At 56.6% G+C, this 21032-nt stretch overlaps 2 protein-coding genes across 5 annotated transcripts; one reads left to right on the plus strand and one right to left on the minus strand.

Annotated features, from left to right (window-relative positions):
- Positions 1 to 1879: 1879 nt before the first annotated feature.
- CDKAL1 (CDKAL1 threonylcarbamoyladenosine tRNA methylthiotransferase) lies at positions 1880 to 15329 on the minus strand. 4 transcript variants are annotated; one of them, XM_076066461.1, is made up of 15 exons: positions 15230 to 15329; positions 13197 to 13384; positions 12823 to 12935; positions 11630 to 11714; positions 11257 to 11353; positions 10737 to 10785; positions 10477 to 10597; positions 9023 to 9126; positions 8143 to 8309; positions 6908 to 7053; positions 5290 to 5470; positions 4446 to 4508; positions 2965 to 3048; positions 2586 to 2777; positions 1880 to 2266 (listed from the first exon to the last, which is right to left on the minus strand). In XM_076066461.1, exons 2-15 carry the CDS (start codon positions 13349 to 13351, stop codon positions 2015 to 2017), a joined length of 1809 nt encoding a protein of 602 aa, XP_075922576.1. In that variant the 5' UTR covers positions 13352 to 13384; positions 15230 to 15329; the 3' UTR covers positions 1880 to 2014. The 4 variants fall into 4 exon arrangements, with proteins under 4 accessions (XP_075922576.1, XP_032809007.1, XP_032809004.1 ...); XM_032953116.2 differs by lacking the exon at positions 15230 to 15329 and adding an exon at positions 14178 to 14318 and having other exon boundaries at positions 2595 to 2777; XM_032953113.2 differs by lacking the exon at positions 15230 to 15329 and adding an exon at positions 14178 to 14318.
- A 586-nt stretch (positions 15330 to 15915) lies between these two features.
- BLCAP (BLCAP apoptosis inducing factor) lies at positions 15916 to 16465 on the plus strand. Its single transcript, XM_076066462.1, has one exon. The coding sequence runs from the start codon at positions 16052 to 16054 to the stop codon at positions 16325 to 16327; it is 276 nt and encodes a 91-aa protein (XP_075922577.1). The 5' UTR covers positions 15916 to 16051; the 3' UTR covers positions 16328 to 16465.
- The last annotated feature ends 4567 nt before the right edge of the window (positions 16466 to 21032 follow it).

The following is a 21032-nucleotide window of genomic DNA, read 5'->3' on the forward strand; positions in this document are numbered from 1 at the left end:
AGTGAAGCTTTCCCGGATAAACAAAGTGCATTGCTGTTATGGGTTGGCGGGGAGGGGGGTAAAACCGTGGGAGAGATGCACGGGTGAGATTTCGTGACCACTGCAAAGGTCTCATTACCCGAAACGTCAAACAGTTGCTGAACACTGCCGGATTCATGTATTTGTGCTCGTTCACCCAAGGAAAGCCTCACTGGAGTCTCAACTCCCCCTCCACCAGCCCTGCCGCCAGGCGTCCACTGCCGAGGGGCGATGCTGCTGCTGTGCAGCGATCCCAACCGAGAGATTTGTGCCGCACTTTGAGGATGTTTGGCCAACGCCGCTCCCACTCCCGTTTCTTGTTTAGCCAAAGGGCCTGTGAGTGATGCGACTGCTTTGACGGGCGGCACTGGTGGTGGCTACGCTGCTGCTGTTGCTGCTCGCCCAGGAAAAGGCGGGTACAGCCAAGTGTGGACTAATATCCATCTGTTCCATCTGTACGTGGGGGGTACAGTGTTGCCCCCTCGCTCCCACACGTGTAAACGCTCATTATATGGCCGATAACGCCTTCATATATAGAGGATTGAAGAGCTTGGGGGAAACTTGGCGCCGGCTCCTCATCACCGCGTGGCTGCTGCTGCTTCTGCCTTCCCGCTCCTCGTATGTGGTCCCCCCTCTCTCTACGAGAGCGAGGAGCGGATACCCCGTGCAGTGGTGAACGCAGTGTTACGAGTTGTAATTATTATTATCGTTACAATGATGCACTTGAGTGTATCTGTAAATCTGACTTGTTCATCATCATCGAAGCTTTAAATTTGGGTTGAACAGACACACACAAAAAGACAAAGATCCCCCATATAGGCGTATCAGACTGTTGGGGCAAGTGCTGTTAGCGAGCACCTATGAAGGCCGGCACGGCACACGAGGGGGTGGGTGGCCAACACCACGCCCGGCCGCCTTTGTCTCCCCAGTGGCCGTGAGCAGGAATCGCACGTGGGGCACCGGGTTGGTAGCGCGCCAACCGCTACACCGCCGCTCCCCCGCACAGAGACACTCACCAAGACACTCACCGAGACACTCACCACACACAGCCCTGGGGCCGCGTGCATCTCGCAGGCCTCGGGGTTAGGCCAGGAGGTTAGGCCTGGCCCGTACACGACACAAGTCCCGGGCAGCAAGGCTGCTCCAGCGCCATCTCAGACACCAGCATCGCCCCCTACTGCCTAGACTCGGCTCGACCTTCCTGAACAAAACAATGTCCCTGCTGACGGTGAGTAGTCACCCTGCCGAGTCACCCGAGTAAGTCACCCAGCCGACGGTGAGTCACCCTGCCAATAAACACACGTAATCATAATTTAGTTTTTTTTAAAGCGGAAAATAATGGCATTTTATTTTGCCAGCTCCACACAGCAGCAGAACAGCCGCACACACACAGCACGCTGCCATACACACAGCACACACCACACACACAGCGGTAGGCACACAGCTATCGCACACACCACTGCCGCCCTAAGGCACACGAGCAGGGGGGGGCGCCGATGTGGTTGTTGTTGTTTCATGCATGGACGGTGTTGTGGGGTTTTTGTTTTTTGACTGCAGACTGCAAATCGGAGGGCGTGCGATCGATCTAAACCAACGCTGGGTTCCAGCGCTCTTCTGGCTGCCGCGGTAACGAATGCGGCGGAGGGCGAAGTTTGGTGGAGCTTACTTTGTTCAACCGGGCGAGGACTCGGGAGGCAGGGACAAGAGTCTCGATTGGAAGGGTGACCTGGATCAGTGAGTGGCTGTCTGGTTGGGTAGCGGCTGAGTGAAGGAGTCGGTGAGTAGGCAGGTGAGTTCCAGTTTCAAGTATAGCGAGTTTACCCAAGCGAGAACTCAAGAGACCACGACAGTCTCATTCACATGAGCGACCAGCTGAGTCACCCCCGTGGAGGTTGAGTCACACGGCTGAGTCACCCTCGTGGAGGTGAAGGCCTTGCTGAGTCACCCTACGGAGTCACCCGGCCGAGAAGTCACCCCGCGGAGACGCCCCAGGGAGTCACCCGGCCGAGTCTCCGTGCGGGGAGGGCGCGAGCGCCCAGGAGGCCGCGCGACGGATCTCCACCAGCGCCGCCGCCGCCCCCACGGCCAGGGCCAGCGCCAGACCCACCGCGCGCACGGCGGGGGCCACGCGGGCCCGCAGGGAGGCCCCCGGCGGGGGGTCGCCCGCGGTGGGGGGCCCCGGGCACCCCCCCCCGGCACGTTCACCGCCCCCGCAGCGGCCGCCGGCCTGGCATGACGACGGCTCCCTCTGGGGCGACGCGGAGGGGTGGGGCGACACGCGAGGGGGTCAGCAAGGGTCGAGGGGGGGGGGGGCAGGGGTTGGTGGAACACGCAGATCCACCGCCCACCGTCCCTCGCAAGAATGACCAGGCTTCAAAAATCGCGTCCTCTCCCATTTACGATGTTCGCAACGGTGCATTTTGTTACTGGCCGCTGGATGTTTTGGTGGTGGTTGTGTTGACCATGGGCTCTACAGATGGAATGCGCCTTACAAATGTTAATCATTATTTAGATTCGAGTCTCAGGCTCTCTGCAACCGTGATAAAAAAAAACATAAACTCCCGCACCTCTCTCACCTGGAGCAGGAGGCCCGACACGGCGCCGCGGGGGAGTGGGAGAGCGAGGGGCGACGCTGCGTCGCCCGGCGGCGGCGTGGTGGTCGGCTCAACGGGGCGCCCCTTCAGGAAGTGCTTCCCGGCCTCCACAATGTCCACCTCCACCATGCGGCCCATGAGCGCGGGGTCACGGGGAACGAGCACCTGGGCCACCGCCACAACCACCACAACCACCACCGCACGGTCAACCCCACCCAAACAAGATCCGCCGTGTAGTCTTTACCAGACCTATGGAGGCTGGCATAGTACACGAGCGAGTTGGTGGCCAGCACCACGCCCGACCGCCTTTGTCTCCCCAGTGGCCGTGAGCACCAGGCACACACACACACACCTGATCGTAACACTTGTTGTGTGCCACGTAGAACTGCCCGTCAAATGACTCCTCCGTCACCAGCACCAGCTGCCGCTCCCCGACCTGCAAGCCCCCGGAGACATCATCAGTCGAAGGTCATGGGGGGGGGGGGTCATGTGGGAGGGGGGGGTCACATGGGAGGGGAAGTGGCACGGGCGGAACGCTCCGCGGATTTCCAACACTACTGCGGCGACAGCCGGAGCGTAAAGATATTCCAAGTGCTCTCCGCTCACAACACATCGAGGCACTCACAAAATAAAACATTTAACGGCTTCAACAGCCCCCCTCTACCCCCCTCCCTTCCCCTCCCGCAGCTGTCCCCACTCACCCCCAGCGCTGCCCCCCCCCCCCCTCGGGGCGTGCCCCCCGCTATTTGACCACGGTTCAGCCGCCACGAAGGATAACGCACGCACGGGAGAACAAATCCCCAATGCGCCCCTCTTCCCGCACCCCCTCTCCCGATAGCGATGCGAACGCTCGGAATGGATTATCCCTGGCGACGCGCCTTGCTCCCCAACCCCCAAGTCTAACGTGCACGCACGCACACACAACAAAAACAAAGATCCCCCGTGCAGCCTGTTGGGGCAAGTGTTAAGCGAGAAGCAGCAGCTACGAAGGCCGGTATGGTACACGAGGGGGTGGGTGGCTAGTACCGAGCCTGGCCACCTTTGTCTCCCCAGCGGCGATGTTTACGCATCGCATCAGGTGCTGAATTTTGAGTCGATCTAAGAAAGAGGCCCAGGACCGGTTCAGACAATCACCACTGGTGTTGGCCATGAGCAGGAATCCAACTCAATTCGCAAGGTTAGTAGCACAGCGTGGCTAGCACTGAGCCACCGTTCCCCACTGCACGCACACACACCGCCTGCCGTATGTGCGTCTGTGTGCACGCGTGCATGTGCGTAGCTGTGGCAGGAGAGTGTCTCATCCGCATTAGTTCTGCCCCAGATACAGGCGCCCCCTGTGCTGCGGGCCTCCAGACGGCAAAGCGCTCTCCTCGTATTTTTTTGTGCCTCCGTGTCTCTCCATGTCTGTCAGTGTGTCTGTCTCTCCATTTATCTCATTGTATCTCCACATCTAACTGTGCATCTCCGTGTGTCTCCTGTATCTCTCTGCATTTCTGTCTATTTGTCCGTCTGTATCTCTGTGTGCATGTGGGTGCATCACCATCGTGTGTGCGTTTTTGTTGTGTGTGCGAGTGCAGGGAGCGGTAGAGTAGTGGTTAGCAGCGACCCGAGTTCGATTCCTACTCACAGCCAACACCAGTGACTATTATTATTAGTACCTGGTGCGATGTGCAAACATTGCCCCTCGGGATACCAAGGTGGCCGGGAGTGGTGCTGACCACCCACACCCTCGTGTGCCGTGCCGGCCTTCATAGGTGCTGCTGGCTAACAGCACTTGGCCCAACAGTCTGTGAAGGCTACACGGGGGATCTTTGTGCGCCGTTCCGCACTCACCTTGTGCCCATACGTATTGTAGGAACGGAACAGCTGGGACAACTCCTTTGTTCTCTGCTTTTTCTGCACACACACGCGGAAGTGCACATACGCACACACAAACAGACACACGAGCGTGAAAACACACATGGGCACACACAACACAAGGGCACACACAAAAACACACACACACACGGGCACACACATAAACACACGTGCACACAGGGCACAAACACACACACACGGGCACACACATAAACACACACAACACAAGGGCACACACAAAAACACACACACACACGGGCACACACATAAACACACACGCGCACACAAGGCACAAACACACACACACAAGGGCACACACAAAAACACACAAGCGCACAGAGGGCACAAACACACACACACACACACAAGGGCACACACATAAACACACACGCGCACACACACACACACACGTAAGCATGCACACACACGAGGGCACACACGTGTACACAAAAAACAAGAAAAACAATGTTGACACGCTTGTGTCTGTCTCAGTGTCTCTCCACGTCTCTCTTGTCTATCCGTGTTTATCCTCGTCTGTCTCCCTGTCTCTCTGTGTCTCTCAGGATCTGTCGGCATCTTCCTGTGTCTATCTGAGTCTCCATGCCTCTTCATGTCTGCGTCTCCGTGTCTCTCCATGTCTGTCTGCGTCTCCATGGCTCCGTATCTCTATGTGTGTCTGCCACTGCGTATCTGCCAGTACGTATCTGCGTCTACGCGTCTCTCAGTGTCTGGGTCTCTGCGTGTCCGCGTCTCCGCCTGTCTCTCCGTGCGTCCGCCCGTTCGTTCGGGATGGTGGCACGGTGTGGCGGGGGGTCGCGACCTCGTAGGCGGGCACGGGTGGCATGCGCGCCGCAGGCGTGCCAGGCCGTGGGTAGAACTGGTTGATGAAGAGACTGGGGAAGCGGAACTCCTCCACCAGCCGCACGGTCTCCGCAAAGTCCTCCTCCGTCTCGCCGGGGAAGCCGCAGATGATGTCCGTGGCGACGGTGATGCCGGGGACCCTGGGGTGGGAAAGGTGGGCATGGGAGGTCGGAGTCACCGGTGTGGCCGTCGGCGTCGTTCGTGCCGATCGCATCCCTCTGGCTCGCACGGCACCCAGAGACACGAGCGGGAAGACAGCAACAGCAACGATTGCGCAAGCTCTGTGCTCCTCTATATATTCAGATGTTTTCAGCCTATTAATGAGCATTTATACATGGGTCTCTATGACCTCTGAGTCTACGGGTCTCTATGGGTCTCAGTCTCTATGGACCTCTGTAAGTCTCTTTGGGTCTGTGTGTGTAGTGTTACACAAAGTTTCATTCACAGAAATTGCATTTCTCAAAATCGCTAAGGAACCATGAGCGAGTGTGCGCGTGTACACATGTGTGCGTGTGTGCGTGCGTGCGCGTGTGTGCGTATGTGTGCATCTGTTACTCGTCTCAGTCAGTGAACCCATGGCACCTGGGTGTGTCCCGTGACCTCCTGCTAGCAGTGAGCATTCCACACTTCACGTAATGGTTTCCATGTGCACCTAGCCTGGCACAAACGCCGTGGCAACGTCACTGCCACGGCGGCTGTTGTTATGTGCGCATGTGAGTGTGTACGCGTGTGGGTGTGTGTATGTGCACGTGTGTGGGTGTATGTGCAGTAGTGTAGCGGTTAGCGCACTGTGCTACGGACCTGGAGACCCGGGTTCAATTCCCACTCACGGGCAACACCAGTGAACGATCTTGCTCCCCTAGGTCGACTCAGCCTCAAATGAGTACCCGGTGCGGTGTGTAAACATCGCCACTAGGGAGACAAAGGCGGCCGGGCGTGGTGTTGGCCACCCACCCCCTCGTGTGCCGTGCCGGCCTTCATAGGTGCTCCCTAACAGCACTTGCCCCAACAGTCTGTTTAGGCTATACGGTGGATCTTTGTCTTTCGTGTGTGTGCACGCGTGCGCGTGTGTATGCATGTGTGTGCGCGTGTGTATGCATGTGTGTGCGCGTGTGTATGCATGTGTGTGCGCGCATGTGTGTGCGCGCATGTGTGTGCACGCGTGAGCGTGTTCGCGTGTGTGCGTGCGTCCCTGCGTGTGTGCGTGCGTCCCTGCGTGTGTGCGTGCGTCCCTGCGTGTGTGCGTGCGTCCCTGCGTGTGTGCGTGCGTCCCTGCGTGTGTGCGTGCGTCCCTGCGTGTGTGCGTGCGTCCCTGCGTGTGTGCGTGCGTCCCTGCGTGTGTGCGTGCGTCCCTGCGTGTGTGCGTGCGTCCCTGCGTGTGTGCGTGCGTCCCTGCGTGTGTGCGTGCGTCCCTGCGTGTGTGCGTGCGTCCCTGCGTGTGTGCGTGCGTCCCTGCGTGTGTGCGTGCGTCCCTGCGTGTGTGCGTGCGTCCCTGCGTGTGTGCGTGCGTCCCTGCGTGTGTGCGTGCGTCCCTGCGTGTGTGCGTGCGTCCCTGCGTGTGTGCGTGCGTCCCGTGCCTCTCCCGCAGGAAGCGCACGACGTGGCGGAAGTCTTCGGCGCTGTACTCGCGCCGCATGGCGGACAGCACGGCGTCGGAGCCCGACTGCACCGGCACGTGCAGGAAGGCGTAGACGCGCGGGTGGCTCAGCACGCGCGCCATCTCCTGCTCGCACGCACACACGCACGTGTCAACACGCACAGACGCGTAAACACGCGTGAACTCGCGAGCACGCGTGCGTATACATACACATGCAGATGCGTGCGTGTGTAGACGTACGCGTGTATTTTAAGAAAAGCCATTTCCTGTTTGACAGTTTCCTGCTCCGTGTAGAGGAGTGAGTGGAGGAAAAAGTGGAGGAAAAAGTGGAGGAAAAAGCGTGGGAATTAGTGGAGGACTGTCCCCCCCTCGTGGTGACTGGAGCCAGAACTAGTCCACCGGACCACGTGTATCACACAAAAGTCCAGGCGGTCGCGGTCCAACTCCCGACAAGCGGATTGGCAGCCTCTCTCCTCCCCGGCGAGCGTTCGGACATTCCACACGGCCAGGTGCAGTGATGTGCCTGCTGTTCCTGCAGGAACCGCGATGAGCAGGTTTGTGGGGTGGAGGGGGTTCAGCGTCCTAGCTACGCCAGACAGGGTTTGGCAAGCAGACGCCAGGGGCGCCTGTCCCCTCGGGGTCTCCGGTACGAGCTCAGTGCGTCGTCTCCGTGATTCTCTTGTCAGTAACTGAAGGTGGAGGGGTCACCGGCACCTCGTGCCCGTGCAGCGCTGTGAGGATAAACAACGTCGGCCAATGGCATTGCTCACAGCACACCGCAGTGCAGAGATCCCCGTGTAGCCTGAACCGACTGTTGGGGTAGGTGCTTTCAGCAAGTAGCAGTTATGAAGGCCAATACGGGTGGGTGGCCAGCACCACGCCCGGCCGCCTTTGTCTCCCCAGTGGTGATGTTTACACATCGCACCAGGTACTCATTTGAGGCCGAATCAACCTCACGGAGGCCCAGGACCGGTTCAAATACTCGCCACTGTTCTTAATCGTGAGCAGGAATTGAACTCGGGTAGCCGGGTTCGTAGCACAGCACGCTAACCGCTGCCCCACCACTCCCCATTGCGTTGGCAAAACACACGCAACAAAGGTCCCCCGTATATAGCCCACAATGGGGCAAGTGCTGAGAGCGAGCGCCTGCCCCCCACACACTCTGCCTTGTACTCCCACCCCCCCTCCACACCCGTGCCCCACGTGCATCACCACCTCCAGGTGCTCCAGGATGTAGGGTGGGTTGGTCATGCCCAGCCGCATCATGGCCCCATCCGGCACCGTGTCCACGAGGCGCCACAGCAGCGTCGGGAGGTCGGTGCCCAGGTCGCGCCCGTAGGCCCCCGTGTCCTCGCTCGTGAGCCACAGCTCGCGCACGCCCTCTGTGCCGCACGCACGCGCCCGTCACGTGAACACGCGGTGGCATACACAGACGGAGATCCCCCGTGTAGCCTTGACGGGCTGTTGGGGCAAGTGCTGTTAGTGAGTAGCACCTATGAAGGCCGGCGCGGCACGCGAGGGGAATGGGAAACCGGCAACGCGTCCTGTCGCCTTGGTATCCCGAGTAGCGATGTTTGTTATATGTCGCACCAGGTACTCATTTGAGGCTGAGTCGACCTAGCAGAGACCCTGGACCAATTCAGTTATTTGTCACTGGCGTTGGCGGCCGTGAGCAGGAATCAAACTCGGTTGGCGCATTGCGCTAACCACTGCACTATCACTCCTCCAGTACACACGCATGCACAGACGCACACAACAACAACAACAACCGCCATTTGCCACTAAGTGGCGGTGACGTCACGCTTGTGCCAGGCCAGATGCACACACACACGCACACACACACGCACTCATATTCTTTGGTTATTTCGGTAAAGTCATGTAGATAGATCCACGTGACTTTACCGAAAGAACCAAAGAATATGAATTCCTGCAGTCACGACAAGTTTTAAGTCAAAATTTACACACGCACTCGCCCATTCACACAGCCACCAACTCATTCACTCAGCAACGCACCCACATTACCAATATATCACTTGCTTCACCTACTCACCCAACACTGTCACTCACCCACCCGATTGCTCACCCACCCACTCACCTTGGAACGACTGCTGTGCCCTCTCCACCAGCTGCTCCACAGGGTAGCTGGCGAGCTCTCCGCGGGCATGCTTCGTCTTGCAGTAGGTGCACGCGTTGAGGCACCTGCGGGCAACAGAACGTGCGCTGGCATCCTCGCGACGTCATCACCGCGTCCTCACCATACCCTCACCGCGTCTTCACACCCACATTCACCACACTCGGCAAACACGCGTCGCACCGCGCACTCCGCATGTACTGATCATACCAATTAGCGCGGGTGCACACACGCGCATATATATAAAGACAAAGATCCCCAATGTCGCCGTGTACAGGCTATGGAGGCAAGTGCTGTTAGCGAGCAGCACCTACGCAGGCCGGCACGGCGCACGAGGCAAGTTGTCTGGTCAGCAGAACCACGCCCGGCCGTCTTTGTCTCCCCAGCGCTCATGTGTGCAGTACACACCTTGGGCCGAGTACTAATTTCGTGCCGAGTCGACCTAGGGGAGGGCCCGGGATTGGACAACTCAGCCCGGGCCACTGTAAGGGCCACGGGTAAGGGCCCGTCCATGGGGGGGGGGGGAGGGGGGGGGTGCGGGCCCGAGGTGACTCACACCGCGGGGCCCCCCAAAGTGCAGCGTCCGGGGCAGTCGCTCCGATTCGTCGTCACCCCAGGGACGGCTCAGCGTTCCCACGGTCCCCTTCAGCTGTGGTCAACGGGGCCGCTCTGCGGGCCACGCTCCCTACCCTCCCTCCCCTCGCCTGCCCCCCACCCTCCCTCCCCTCGCCTCCCCCCCAGTGGTGCGTTCTCCACCCCGGTGTCCCTTCCCTGCGAGATTTCAATTGATCGATCCGGTCCCTGTGATCCCGCGCCTGACCTTTAACCCCCCAGTATCGACCTATGACCACTCTGGGTGTCTCTGGGGGAGGGGTGGGCGGCACTGCGATGTCCAGATAACAGCACCGGCTGTCTAATTAGGCTGATTTAACGTCAGGGAGAGAGTGAGCGTGGTGAGGCGCGGTGGGGGGAGGGGGGGCGCAGTGGAGGAGAGGGTGGCGGTGGAGGGGAGAGGTGGGGTGCATTTTAAAAGGCAGCAAGATTGCACGGTGACACAATGAGTGGATTTTGTCAAAACACAGCTGAACAATATTGCTGAGTGTTTCAAACTGCTTAAAGAACACAAACGAAGACAAAGCACCCTCCCTTGTCGCCCACACCGGCCTGCTGGGCCAAGTGCTGTTAGCGGACACCCTATGAAGGGCGGCACAGCGCGCCTACGAAGGGTTGGTGTGGCCGGGGTGTGGCCGGGACCACACCCCGGCCACCTGATGGGAGCGTGACGCCTGCACACGGTGGCCTGCTCGTGTCGATGATGTCACGGGGCCCCTTACGGGCCGGGGGCCCGGGGGGTTCAGGGGGTTTGGGGGGGGGCCTGGGAGATTCGAGGGCTCGGGGGGCCATGCGTAGACCCTCACCCCGTGTTGATGGAGATGATCTCTATGAGCGGGTTCTTGCGGATCTTGGGGAGGTCCAGGGGGGCGCCCCCTAAACGCTTCCCATTCTCCTTCTTCTGCCCGAACAGACGCACCGTGTGACCTGTGTGGGGAATGGGGGGAGGGATGCAAGGGTTGTGCAAAATCATAGACTGCGAGCTTGCTTTCCCAAGCGTGTCGCCTCGAACAATCGAATGCGTCGTGAGCATGGGGGATGGGGGGGTCGGCCTTCAGGGCCTCACCTTTCAGGGTCTCCTCAACCACCTCCACGACGCGGTCGATCTGCTGCACCTGCAGCGCAAACGCACGCAGCTCAACACCGTTCCCCGAGGTGACGTCCACAGATTGAAAACTTTCTTCCCCACGAGTAGCCCGAGTGGTTTCAAGCTTCAGGATTGTTTAGTTTGAACCAAGAGACCAGGACAGAGTCATTCCTCGGTCGCCAACATTACACGAGCAGTTTCGAAATCAGAGCAAAAACGAACGCATTACAAAATAGCCAATGGTGCACAAACGTGAATCAATAACATGATGTAAATGTCCCGTAACGCAGGTTGGCTTGGACAAAACGACTGACAAAACCCACTCCTTGTGAAATTAATTAGAGAAACGTCGAGTAAGCGCGGCAGGAAAAGGTTACGCGGTGACAGGAGTATAAGACGCGGCGGGGGGGGGGAGTAAGGGGGGGGCAAGGGGTGGGGGGGGGCACGGGGGGGGGGGGGCGTGGGGGAGCAGCGGCGTGGGGTCAGTGGTCGTCATTACCCCAACAACGCTGAGGCCTTTGATGTAGCCTAGGCGAGGCTGGGCCTGTGGGACGCAGCCTGACACCACCACCTTGTGGCCATCAGCCAAGGCCTTCCTGTGTGGCACAACCACAACCGCCACCACAACCACCACCGTCAATCACACAACCACAGCAACAGGCACCACGATCACTCGCATTACTACAGCCAGCACAGCCACCGCTGCTGCTGAAAGTGATGAAGATGTCGATTACAATGATGTTGATGATGACAATGAAGATTATGACAAGGAAGATGATGGAGCTGCTGATGATGAGGATGCTGTTACGGATGCCGATAACGCTGATGATGCTGATGATGCTGGTGATGCTGACGACACTGACGACGCTCACTGCACGGCGTTGCGGAAGTGGTCCTCGGCTGGGCCCTTCACTGTGCAGCTGTTGAGCAGCCAGAGGTCGGCCTCACTTGGGTCGTCTGCAGTACACACGCACACACGCGAACATGCACACATGGGCGCGTGGCTGGCTGGGTGGGAGGTGAGTGAATAGGTAGGTGGGGAGTTGGGTGGGGAGTTGGGTGGGTGAGTTGGTATTTGGGTAGGTGGGTAATTGGTTGGTTGGGAGGGTAGTTAAGTAGGTGGGTAGTTGAGTGGGTGGGTGATTAAGTGGCTTGGTGGATGGGTAGCCAGGTTGGTTTGTAGCTTTTTTGGGTGGGTAATTGAGTGGGTAGCTGGGTGGGTGTTGAGTAGGCAGGTAACTGAGTGGGTGAGTGGGTAGCTTGGTGGGTAGTTGAGTGGGTAGCTGGCTGGGTGGTCGAGTGGGTCATGAGGTAATTGAGTATGTGGGTGGGTGAGTCTATTGTTTGGTGAGTGTGTAGCTAGGTGGGTGGGTCATTGAGTTGATTAGTTGGGTAGAAGAGTGGCTGGGTGGATGGGTGAGTAGCTGGGTGAGTAGCTGAGTGGGTAGCTGGGTGGACAGCTGAGTGGGTAGCTGAGTGGGTAACTGGTGGATAGCTGAGTGGGTAGCTGAGTGGATAGCTGGTGGGTAGCTCGGTGGGTAGCTGAGTGGGTAGCTGGGTGGATAGCTGAGTGGGTAGCTGAGTGAGTGACTGGTGGGTAGCTGAGTGGGTAGCTGGTGGGCAGCTGGGTGGATAGCTGAGTGGGTAGCTGAGTGGGTAGCTGAGTGGGTAGCTGGGTGGATAGCTGAGTGGGTAGCTGAGTGGGTAGCTGAGTGGGTAGCTGGGTGGATAGCTGAGTGGGTAGCTGAGTGGATAGCTGAGTGGGTAGCTGGGTGGATAGCTGAGTGGGTAGCTGAGTGGGTAGCTGAGTGGATAGCTGAGTGGGTAGCTGAGTGGGTAGCTGAGTGGGTAGCTGGGTGGATAGCTGAGTGGGTAGCTGAGTGGGTAGCTGAGTGGGTAGCTGGGTGGATAGCTGAGTGGATAGCTGAGTGGGTAGCTGAGTGGGTAGCTGGGTGGATAGCTGGTGGGTAGCTGAGTGGATAGCTGAGTCGGTAGCTGAGTGGGTAGCTGAGTGGGTAGCTGGGTGGATAGCTGGTGGGTAGCTGGGTGGTGCCGCGCACCACACCTGTGATGCGGTAGCCGTAGGCGGCGAGCTGCCCCGCCATGTACTCCGCGTCGGAGCTGTTGTGTGAGCAGCCCCACGTGCGCACGTACACGGAGTGCGTGCCGGGGATCATGCTGCACGCCCACACGCACAGCAGCAGCACGCACAGCAACACGCACAGCAACCTCACTCAGCGACGTTTCGCCAATAATTACAACTAGCTTCATCAGGCGACAGCCTAACAGTGGTGCACTGCTCGCGCGGATTGTGATTGCGGGTCGGGTGAGCGGGGAAGGGGGGAGCGAGAGAGGGGGGGTGAGCAGGGGTGAGCGGGGGTGAGCAGGGGTGAGCAGGGGTGAGCGGGGGTGAGCGGGGGTGAGCAGGGGTGAGCTCACCTGTCAGCGAGCACTTCCTCCCGCTGGGTCGCGTGAGCCCCCCGGCGGCGGGCGCGGGGGACGAGGTGGGGCCGTGGAGGGCGCCCCCCCACCTCGTCGCCCTCCCCCAGGATGTCCTCAATGTCCTCCAGCTCACCCTCGCACGGCTCCGGCATAGCGGCGACCCCCGCAAGGCGCTCCTCCGTTACCTGGGCCAGACCAACCACAACGGACGCGGTCAATAGCGGCCTCGATCGATCGATCAATCAATAGCGGCCTCGATCGAACGATAGCAGCCTCGATAAATGAATATCAGCCTTGATGAACTGCAACCTCAAAAATAGCAGTCTCGATCAGATCTCAACACACCGTCAGATATTTTCGTGTCTATCTAGGAGCATTTTGTAAGAGAGGAGGATCCTTGCCGATAAGCCAGCCCGACTCTGCTGATGAGACGTTTAACATCAAAACCGCTCTAGAGTGTTGCTTTTCTGTTGAACAAGTGCCGATGAAATTACGCACTCCGCGAAGGGCACGGAGCTGCTGATGGGATGTGTAAAAGCAACTGCTTTTACGTGTAGGCCACAGATATGCGGACGCGTATTGTCTGCCGCTGTGTGTTGCCTCACTCTCGTGTGTGCACGCGTTCAACTGCGCGTGGTTTTACTTTGGGGTTACACTCACAGATGCACCGTGTAGGCTTCCGATTGGCTACGTACGGTGCGAAAGAAGTTCAACATGCGTACGTGACAGACTGTCGGGGCACGTGGAAACGAGCAGCACCTATGAAGGCCGGCACGGCACACGAAGGGTTGCGGGTGGCTAGCACCAATCCCGGTCGCCTTTGTCTCTCTTAGTGTCGATGTTTACGCACCTCACCGGGTATTCATTTGAGGCTGAGTCGACCTAGAGGGCGGCCCAGGACGGACTCACCAATAATCGTCACGGGTGTTTGTGTAGCCTAAACAGAATGTTGGGGCAAGTGCTGTGGTTTGCGAGCACCTAGCGAAGGCCGGAACGGCGCGCGAACGGTGTGGGTCGCCAACAACCACGCTGGGCCGCCTTTGCCTCCCTCGTGTCGATGCAACACCGCGCCGGGTGCTCGATTTGAGGCCGAGTCGACCTAGGGGAGGCCCAGGACCACGATCGTTGCCGCCGCTGCTGCTGACGGCAACAGCGACCACGCACCCAGCGTGACGCTCGCGGAGCTACGGGGCGCCGCACGAACCAAGCGGCGTCAGACTGGCAACGCGTTTGTTTAATTTTGACTTTAAACTTTCGTGACTGCCGGAATTTATATTCCTTGGTTCTTTCGGTAGTCACGTAGATAGAAAAATAATAAATAAAATAAAGTGAATTTAAATAAAAAAAACTAATGTAGACTGTAGCCTGGTTCTTAATCTGAGTGAGTGTACTGGCAGTCTATAATGTAGACTGTAGCCTGTTTTTTTACGCTCAGGTTAAGAACCAGAAGCGACCTATCACAAATGATAGCTCAACGAAGTGGATTATTACGTGGACATTTATTGCAGCCAAATGATCTTAAATGCGTGACGCTGATTCTAAATGTAGAGAGGAAAACTGGCGGACCCGGAGAAAAATCCACGCAACCACGGAGAAAGAGAGACACGCACAAACTCCAAATATATAGCAGGCGTCAGGGTCGGCATCGAAGCCACGACCTCCTGTCCCGTATACAAGGAAAGGGAGTTAACATATCGCCACATCTTGGGTGTCTCGTCAGCAGTCAGGGTTGTCTGAATCGCCCAATAATCAGTGCATACATCTGCTTGCTATTCCCGCAATCCCGGCAGCCCAAGGAAATTAATTATCACCGAAGGTCTGACTCGGAACGATGCACAGCCAGTGGAAAAACCGCACGCGTGCTGCGCCGGCGCTGTCAGTGCTTTTGGAGGAGCAGTGGCGAGCGCACCGCGGGCAGCGCCACGAAACTGGCAACCCGAGTTCGAATCTCGCTGTCGGGCATCGTCGTTGACGATTGTCTGAACCGGTCCTGCGCCTCCCCCTAGGTCGACTCAGCCTCAAATGAGCACCTGGTGCGGTGCGTAAACATCGCCACTGGGGAGACAAAGGCGGCCTGGCGTGTTGTTGGCCACCCACCCCCTCGTGTGTCGTTCCGGCCTTCATAGGTTAGTTCATAGTTCATTTATTTGGTATAGCCCTGTGAGCCATTCGGCTCTTGAATCGGGTGCAACCGCAACAAACAAAAACATGAACAAGAAAACATCTTAAAGTGATTGTGACTGTGCAAACAGAAAATACAGGAAAAAAAATATCAAAATATTCCTGAAATAGGTGCTACTCGCTAACGGCACTTGCCCGGCCCGTCCTGTTGAGGCTACACGGGACACCTTTTTTACGGCTCCCGTTGCATTTTCGCGTTCGCGTTTTGTCCCCCGCGGCTCGCCGTAGCCCCCCCTTTCTCCCAGCCCCCCCTTCGTGCGCCGCCACGTCTTGTGATGACGTCACCTCTTCCCCCCTTACGGTTAACATGACGTCACCACCCCGCCGGCGTGACGTCACGTAATTTCGGGCCGCCAAGCTTCCCTCGCGAAGTTACGCACCGCGCTCAGGTGAGCGACCCCGCCTATTCCACTCGGCTCCGTCTTTCCGCTCGCTCGACCCCGTTCTCGCGTCTAACGCCCGCCCGGCCACCACCGCCTAACTCCCCGCCTCCCTCCCGCTGTCCCTCACCCTCTCGTGCGCCAGGGCCGCCGACTTTAGCTGCGGCCTAACACCGACCCGAAGCCTCGACGTCGCCTGGAAAGGCAGCCGGGCCGAGTGGCCGCTACTCCCGCAAGCTCGAGCCGGCCCCTCGCAGGGCCTCCTCCCCCGCCGCGGGACTCCAGGCGACAATGTATTGCCTGCAGTGGCTGCTGCCCGTGCTGCTCATCCCGAGGCCCCTGAACCCGGCGCTGTGGTTCAGCCACTCGATGTTCATGGGCTTCTACCTGTTGAGCTTCTTCCTGGAGCGCAAGCCGTGCACGATCTGCGCCCTCGTATTCCTGGTGGCGCTCTTCCTACTCTGCTACAGCTGCTGGGGCAGCTGCTTCCTCGCCCTGTGCGGGGACTCGGCGCTGCCGGGAGGCGCGCCCGACCCGGCCGTGGTGAGCACCTGGCTGAACAGATAAAGCGGCGGCGGAGGAGGATGGACGAGGAGGAGGAGGAGGAAGAGCGGACGGTCCCGACCGGCGCTTTCCTTCCCTCGCGTCGTTGGTTCGCTGCCGCTGCTTTCGTATGGCCTTTGAAGAGCAACAGTTCGGGGTTTAGTTGTGATTTGGCCATTTAATTGCCGTGTTTGAAAGTTGGTGCATTGCAGACACACATTCACCCCACCGCCTTCACTTGCATGTATTGGGCAGTGCGCCGTATTGCCCATAGCTTGGAGTTCGTAGCCACACATTAGAGAGGAGAATCTCTGATTGATTCTATTGTGCGTTGGCTAGCCGCATCTCCTGGTTTGCGCGGATTCGGCGAAGCGTTGATTGTTTCTGTAGAAGATCGATGGCAGGCAGTGTGGCGGGCGTGCCCGCTCACGAGATATCCGTTGAGCGCACTGTTGTGGGTGTTTGGGGGCATTTCGCGATTACTTTTCTCTTAAGTGGAGTGCCGTTGTAGTCGCTTTCGAACCTAACATGAGTCCCCCAGCCTTCGTTACTCTGAACGCACCACGCTGGGCACCGGGGTCGGCGATAGCGGAGGGTGGGGAGGTGCTGGGACGGGTCCCGCACCACGAAATGTCCCTTTGGTCCAACCCAAGTTGACTCTCATTAGCGGTGCGAGAATCACTCTCACGATGGGTCCCCCACAACAGCCCTACTGCCCCCACACTACGCCCGACAAACTCATCGGACCCTTCCCGTGCAGCGTGTGCGCCACCAACGCCTGGCGACGGTGGCCATGCACGTGGCCTGAAATCCGGCGCTGTGGAGGGGAGAGTGCAGGGTCTTCACCCTGGTTTGTTTTAAGAAAAGGCAGTACAGCAAGCCGACTAATCGGCCTCTGTTTTTCCATCTCTCCGGGGAAAGTGTTTCCCCTCCCCCTTGTGCCGCGTGGGGTTTCTCTGGGTGCTCCGATTTCCTCCCAATTGTATAAACAGTCATCGTTACAGTAATTAGCTCAACACATCTTAAAATTTAAAAAAACAATGTAGCAGGACCCTGCTTACAAAGAGTCTTGACAGCTTGGTGTGGGTCTCCTGGATAGATAAATAAGTAAAACTTAATGAGGAAAAGTGTACAAATCGACAGGGCGTTTTGTGGTGGATTCAAGGTTTGGGAAACATCATGGATCCACATCACTCGTTTTGTAGAAGCGGTTGGAGATGTTTGGCTCCGAATTAACAGGCTGGCTAGACTTTACCTGAGCTTGCGAGTTGGGTATTTCTAATGGTCAAATTTGCAAACGTAATTCCTCCCGTGTGAAATGATCTTCCCTGCTTTTCTTGGTGAGGTCTCCCGTCCATTTACGAAGGCAGACTTTGTAAACGGAGGGAGATCATGGTTCAACAAAAATATCACCACAAACCACTAAAGGAAAAGAAGTACGTTTTTACAAAGGCCTTCAACTTACATCTTAGTTGCAGTGTGTGGCATCGTACGTGTGTTTACCTTGCGATGACATCGACTCGCCCACACGAGCGATAAGGACTGTGGCGTCGTGGGACTTACAAGATGACCGTATCGGAAGGCCATCCTGCAGTGGATAAAACTCAAGACACACGACGTGTGGACAATTTTAAAGCACAGCGCCGCACAGCGACGACTCGTGGGATGTGTGCACTGCGACGCAAGGATCGGATCGGACGTTTGTCTCGTTTCCTTCTCGACGCATCGCAACCATCCTTTGCCCGCCGTGGGCCGGTCTGCGAGCCGTCTTGCATGGAGTGCGCCCTAATGGCGCGGGGTTGTGGTGCTGTTTGAAGTGAGCGTATCTTTTAATTTTTTTAAATCGTGTATCGCCTCGTCAAGGGTGGAGGGGCAAGTCGTTTAAAAGCGCAAATTTTTTTAGTCTTGTAGGCACGTATCCCCAAGGCTGTGTTATCCTGCGCTTGCCAATGCACGAGTTTGAATTCTTTATTTCATCAACACGAGTGAAATGAGCTTGCAACGATACGCGTCTGCGTGGCGATCCAGTCGCGTCGCATTGCGTCGCAATCCAACTTGGTGATGTGACTGCATCGCTCTGACAGACGGCAGCCCCTTTTGCCGCCAGCTCACTCTTTTAATCGACAAAATGTAGGAGCGAGGTAGCTCTGGGTTTTAAGGTGCCGAGGCAGCGCCACTCATTCGGGGTTCTCGTCCAGATTCAGCTGCCCGTCGTTACACCGGGCTCTGAAGTGTCCGCCAATCCATGGTCTCAACCTTGTCCCGTTATCAGTTAATTTCACTGATTCCTAGCTCTGATTTTAAAATATTGGTCTGATCGACCTGCATCAAGCACTGTGTGCGAGGCATATACAACGAGTGCCCGGAGTGTGGGTCTGTGACTTCAGGAGTAGTTCTGTTGCATCTGCTTCCGGTGGCTGCTCCCTGACAGGGTGATGTACCGCTAGCTGTATAGTTTTGAATAAAGATGGCTGTATCATGATAATCATAGCACAAGTAATAATAATTGGGATAAAGCGTAAAGCGTGTAATAAATTCAACTTTAAACTCGTGTTGGACAAAACAGGTCTAGGCATAAGAGCAGTTCGTTGACTTGGGTTTTTTCTTTTAAAGAAATCGTTCAATAATTAAAATGTTTCCCCAGTTTCTCCTCGTAAAGATGCGCAAATGTTTATCAATGGCAAGCGAGCTTTGGCCACACTTGTGAGTTTAAACCCCACACATTGAGCTACTCTTCCGCTCCTCCCCGCGCACCTTCACATCATGTTGAAGGTATCTTGCTCCGGCAGCTGGAGAAGCCGTGTGAAGCCATGACATACAACGCGTACAGATCCACAGGCACGTCTTAATCGCGCGCCGATTCAATGCGGCGTTTCGTGAGATTTAAAGAGTCGATGTTTATGGAATAATCATCGACTCTCTTTTCAGTTCCGCTAATCGGCGGAACTGAAAAAAGGGGTTTTGAGACTCGGTGGTACTCGTTGAAATGTTAAATGATCCCTACGCGCCTTGATTATAATTTCAAGCACAAGTTTTTGTTGATGGTTTTGAGCCATCGCTGCTGCCACCTTCTCACACTTGTGGAGCAGTGTCGGTGTCGTTTTTACTTTTAAAAATAATGCACCGAACTGAAACTCCCCGTGACACATTTGTTTTTGCTTCCTTCAGCGCATTACGACTATCAGTAGCCGGCAGTAGGTGTGTCCAACATACCACGCGTGTGTGTGATCGCAGTGCTTGCACAAGGGGCGGGGGGGAGGCTGACACACTAAGCCTGGTGCTGCTAGCCCCCTCCTCCCCATCTGTGGGTACGTGCGTGTCGCTACAGATGTCATTATAAAACATGTTCTCCCAGACTCCAGCCCAGCATGATTGGTAAATGCGCCAACACGCGTTCACGGAGACCTTTGTTGACATAGCCACGTAGATTTTCGCAGCCAGTGTTATGATAGACACGCAATGCTTAATGGATTCATCTCAGTTGAACCCACTGTGTGCCATTCTGTGCCATTCTGTGAATGTCGAGTGTATCCGTGTGACTTACACTACGCATGTGTGTTTGAGCATGTTTGTGTGTGTGTGTGTTGGGGAGCTGTTGTGGGGAGCAGAAGCGCAGTGATTAGCGCACTGCGCTACAAACCCGGCTACGCGGGTTGAATTCCTGCTCACGACCAGTAACAGCGAATATTTGAACTGGTTCTGGGCCTCCACAAGTTAATCTGTCTTATATTTCTTGATTTTAATTTCTTTTTTATTTCCATGGTAACATTTCCAATTTCAAAGTCTACATATGTCCTCTGAAACAAAAATGTCGTGCGATATTGAATATTTTTGCAGTAAATTTTCTTCGCTACGTCCGCTATCTCATGCTCTTGTGACAGTTGTCCTTAAATTTACACCAGTAGGCGAGAAACCGTGATTGTACACGTGACAATTTAATCTGCATGGCTATGCCGGGTGGTCGAGGGTCTTCCGACCGAAAGTTGGTCAGATCGTTTGTTGCCTAACCCAATAATCTCAATGAGTCTAAGACTTGTGTACATGCCCCACGTGACCGCGGAGTCCAAGCGATGCAAACAGAGCCGAGTCAACTCCAGATGTCCCGATTCGTTACTCTTCTGTGTTTGGCCCCCATATTGATCTGGCCATATTTCCGTTGTGAGAGCCTCCACCACCCGACGCGGCCAAACGAATGAAATGATCACGCGGTGTACAAATGCTCGCACGCTTGGCCTCTTACCTCCGATTAGCACGGTTGACTACGTACAGTGCGAGAGACGTTCATACATACAAACGTTATTTTCACGCGCACGTAATTATTGTTTCATCTTCACCGGTAGGTTAAAGAATAACTGGCACAGATCGTTAAGGTGACGTAACCCATAAAAAAAACAATTATGCATCATAACATCGACTGCGAATACCTGCGTGTTGAGTCGAGATATCCTGTGCGTGTGTTGGTCCACGCGTGTCTCCTCCCGTATGTGACGCTACGTGGAGGTCGTTGTTTATTTCAACCGGTGTACCCTGGACGTCACGCGCGATGTCTTTGCCAATCAGCAGGCTCGTGCAGCGTGTCACGGTGGTGGCTGATATGCATGTGGCCTGTAATCTGCCACTGTGGAGGAGAGGGTTGGTGGCTCGCACGAAATTGAAAAAGAGAAGATGTAGGCCATGAGCCCAGACCAGATATTTCACTGTTGGTACCACGTGAGGTGGTACAGCCAAT

Source organism: Petromyzon marinus, chromosome 12, assembly GCF_048934315.1.
Source record: "Petromyzon marinus isolate PM22_M1 ecotype Great Lakes invasive population chromosome 12, UKy_Petmar_22M1.pri1.0, whole genome shotgun sequence".
Taxonomy (NCBI): domain Eukaryota; kingdom Metazoa; phylum Chordata; class Hyperoartia; order Petromyzontiformes; family Petromyzontidae; genus Petromyzon; species Petromyzon marinus.

What these genes read in the sequence shown, in the direction of transcription:
- BLCAP (XM_076066462.1), top strand. Translation starts at nt 16,052, where the DNA reads ATGTATTGCCTGCAGTGGCTGCTGCCCGTGCTGCTCATCCCGAGGCCC.
- CDKAL1 (XM_076066461.1), bottom strand. Translation starts at nt 13,351, where the DNA reads ATGCCGGAGCCGTGCGAGGGTGAGCTGGAGGACATTGAGGACATCCTG. An exon ending in CTACGGCTACCGCATCACAG is followed by an intron (nt 11,715 to 12,822) that starts GTGTGGTGCGCG and finishes TGTGTACTGCAG; the next exon opens with ACGACCCAAGTGAGGCCGAC. An exon ending in GGTTGAGGAGACCCTGAAAG is followed by an intron (nt 10,598 to 10,736) that starts GTGAGGCCCTGA and finishes TTCCCCACACAG; the next exon opens with GTCACACGGTGCGTCTGTTC.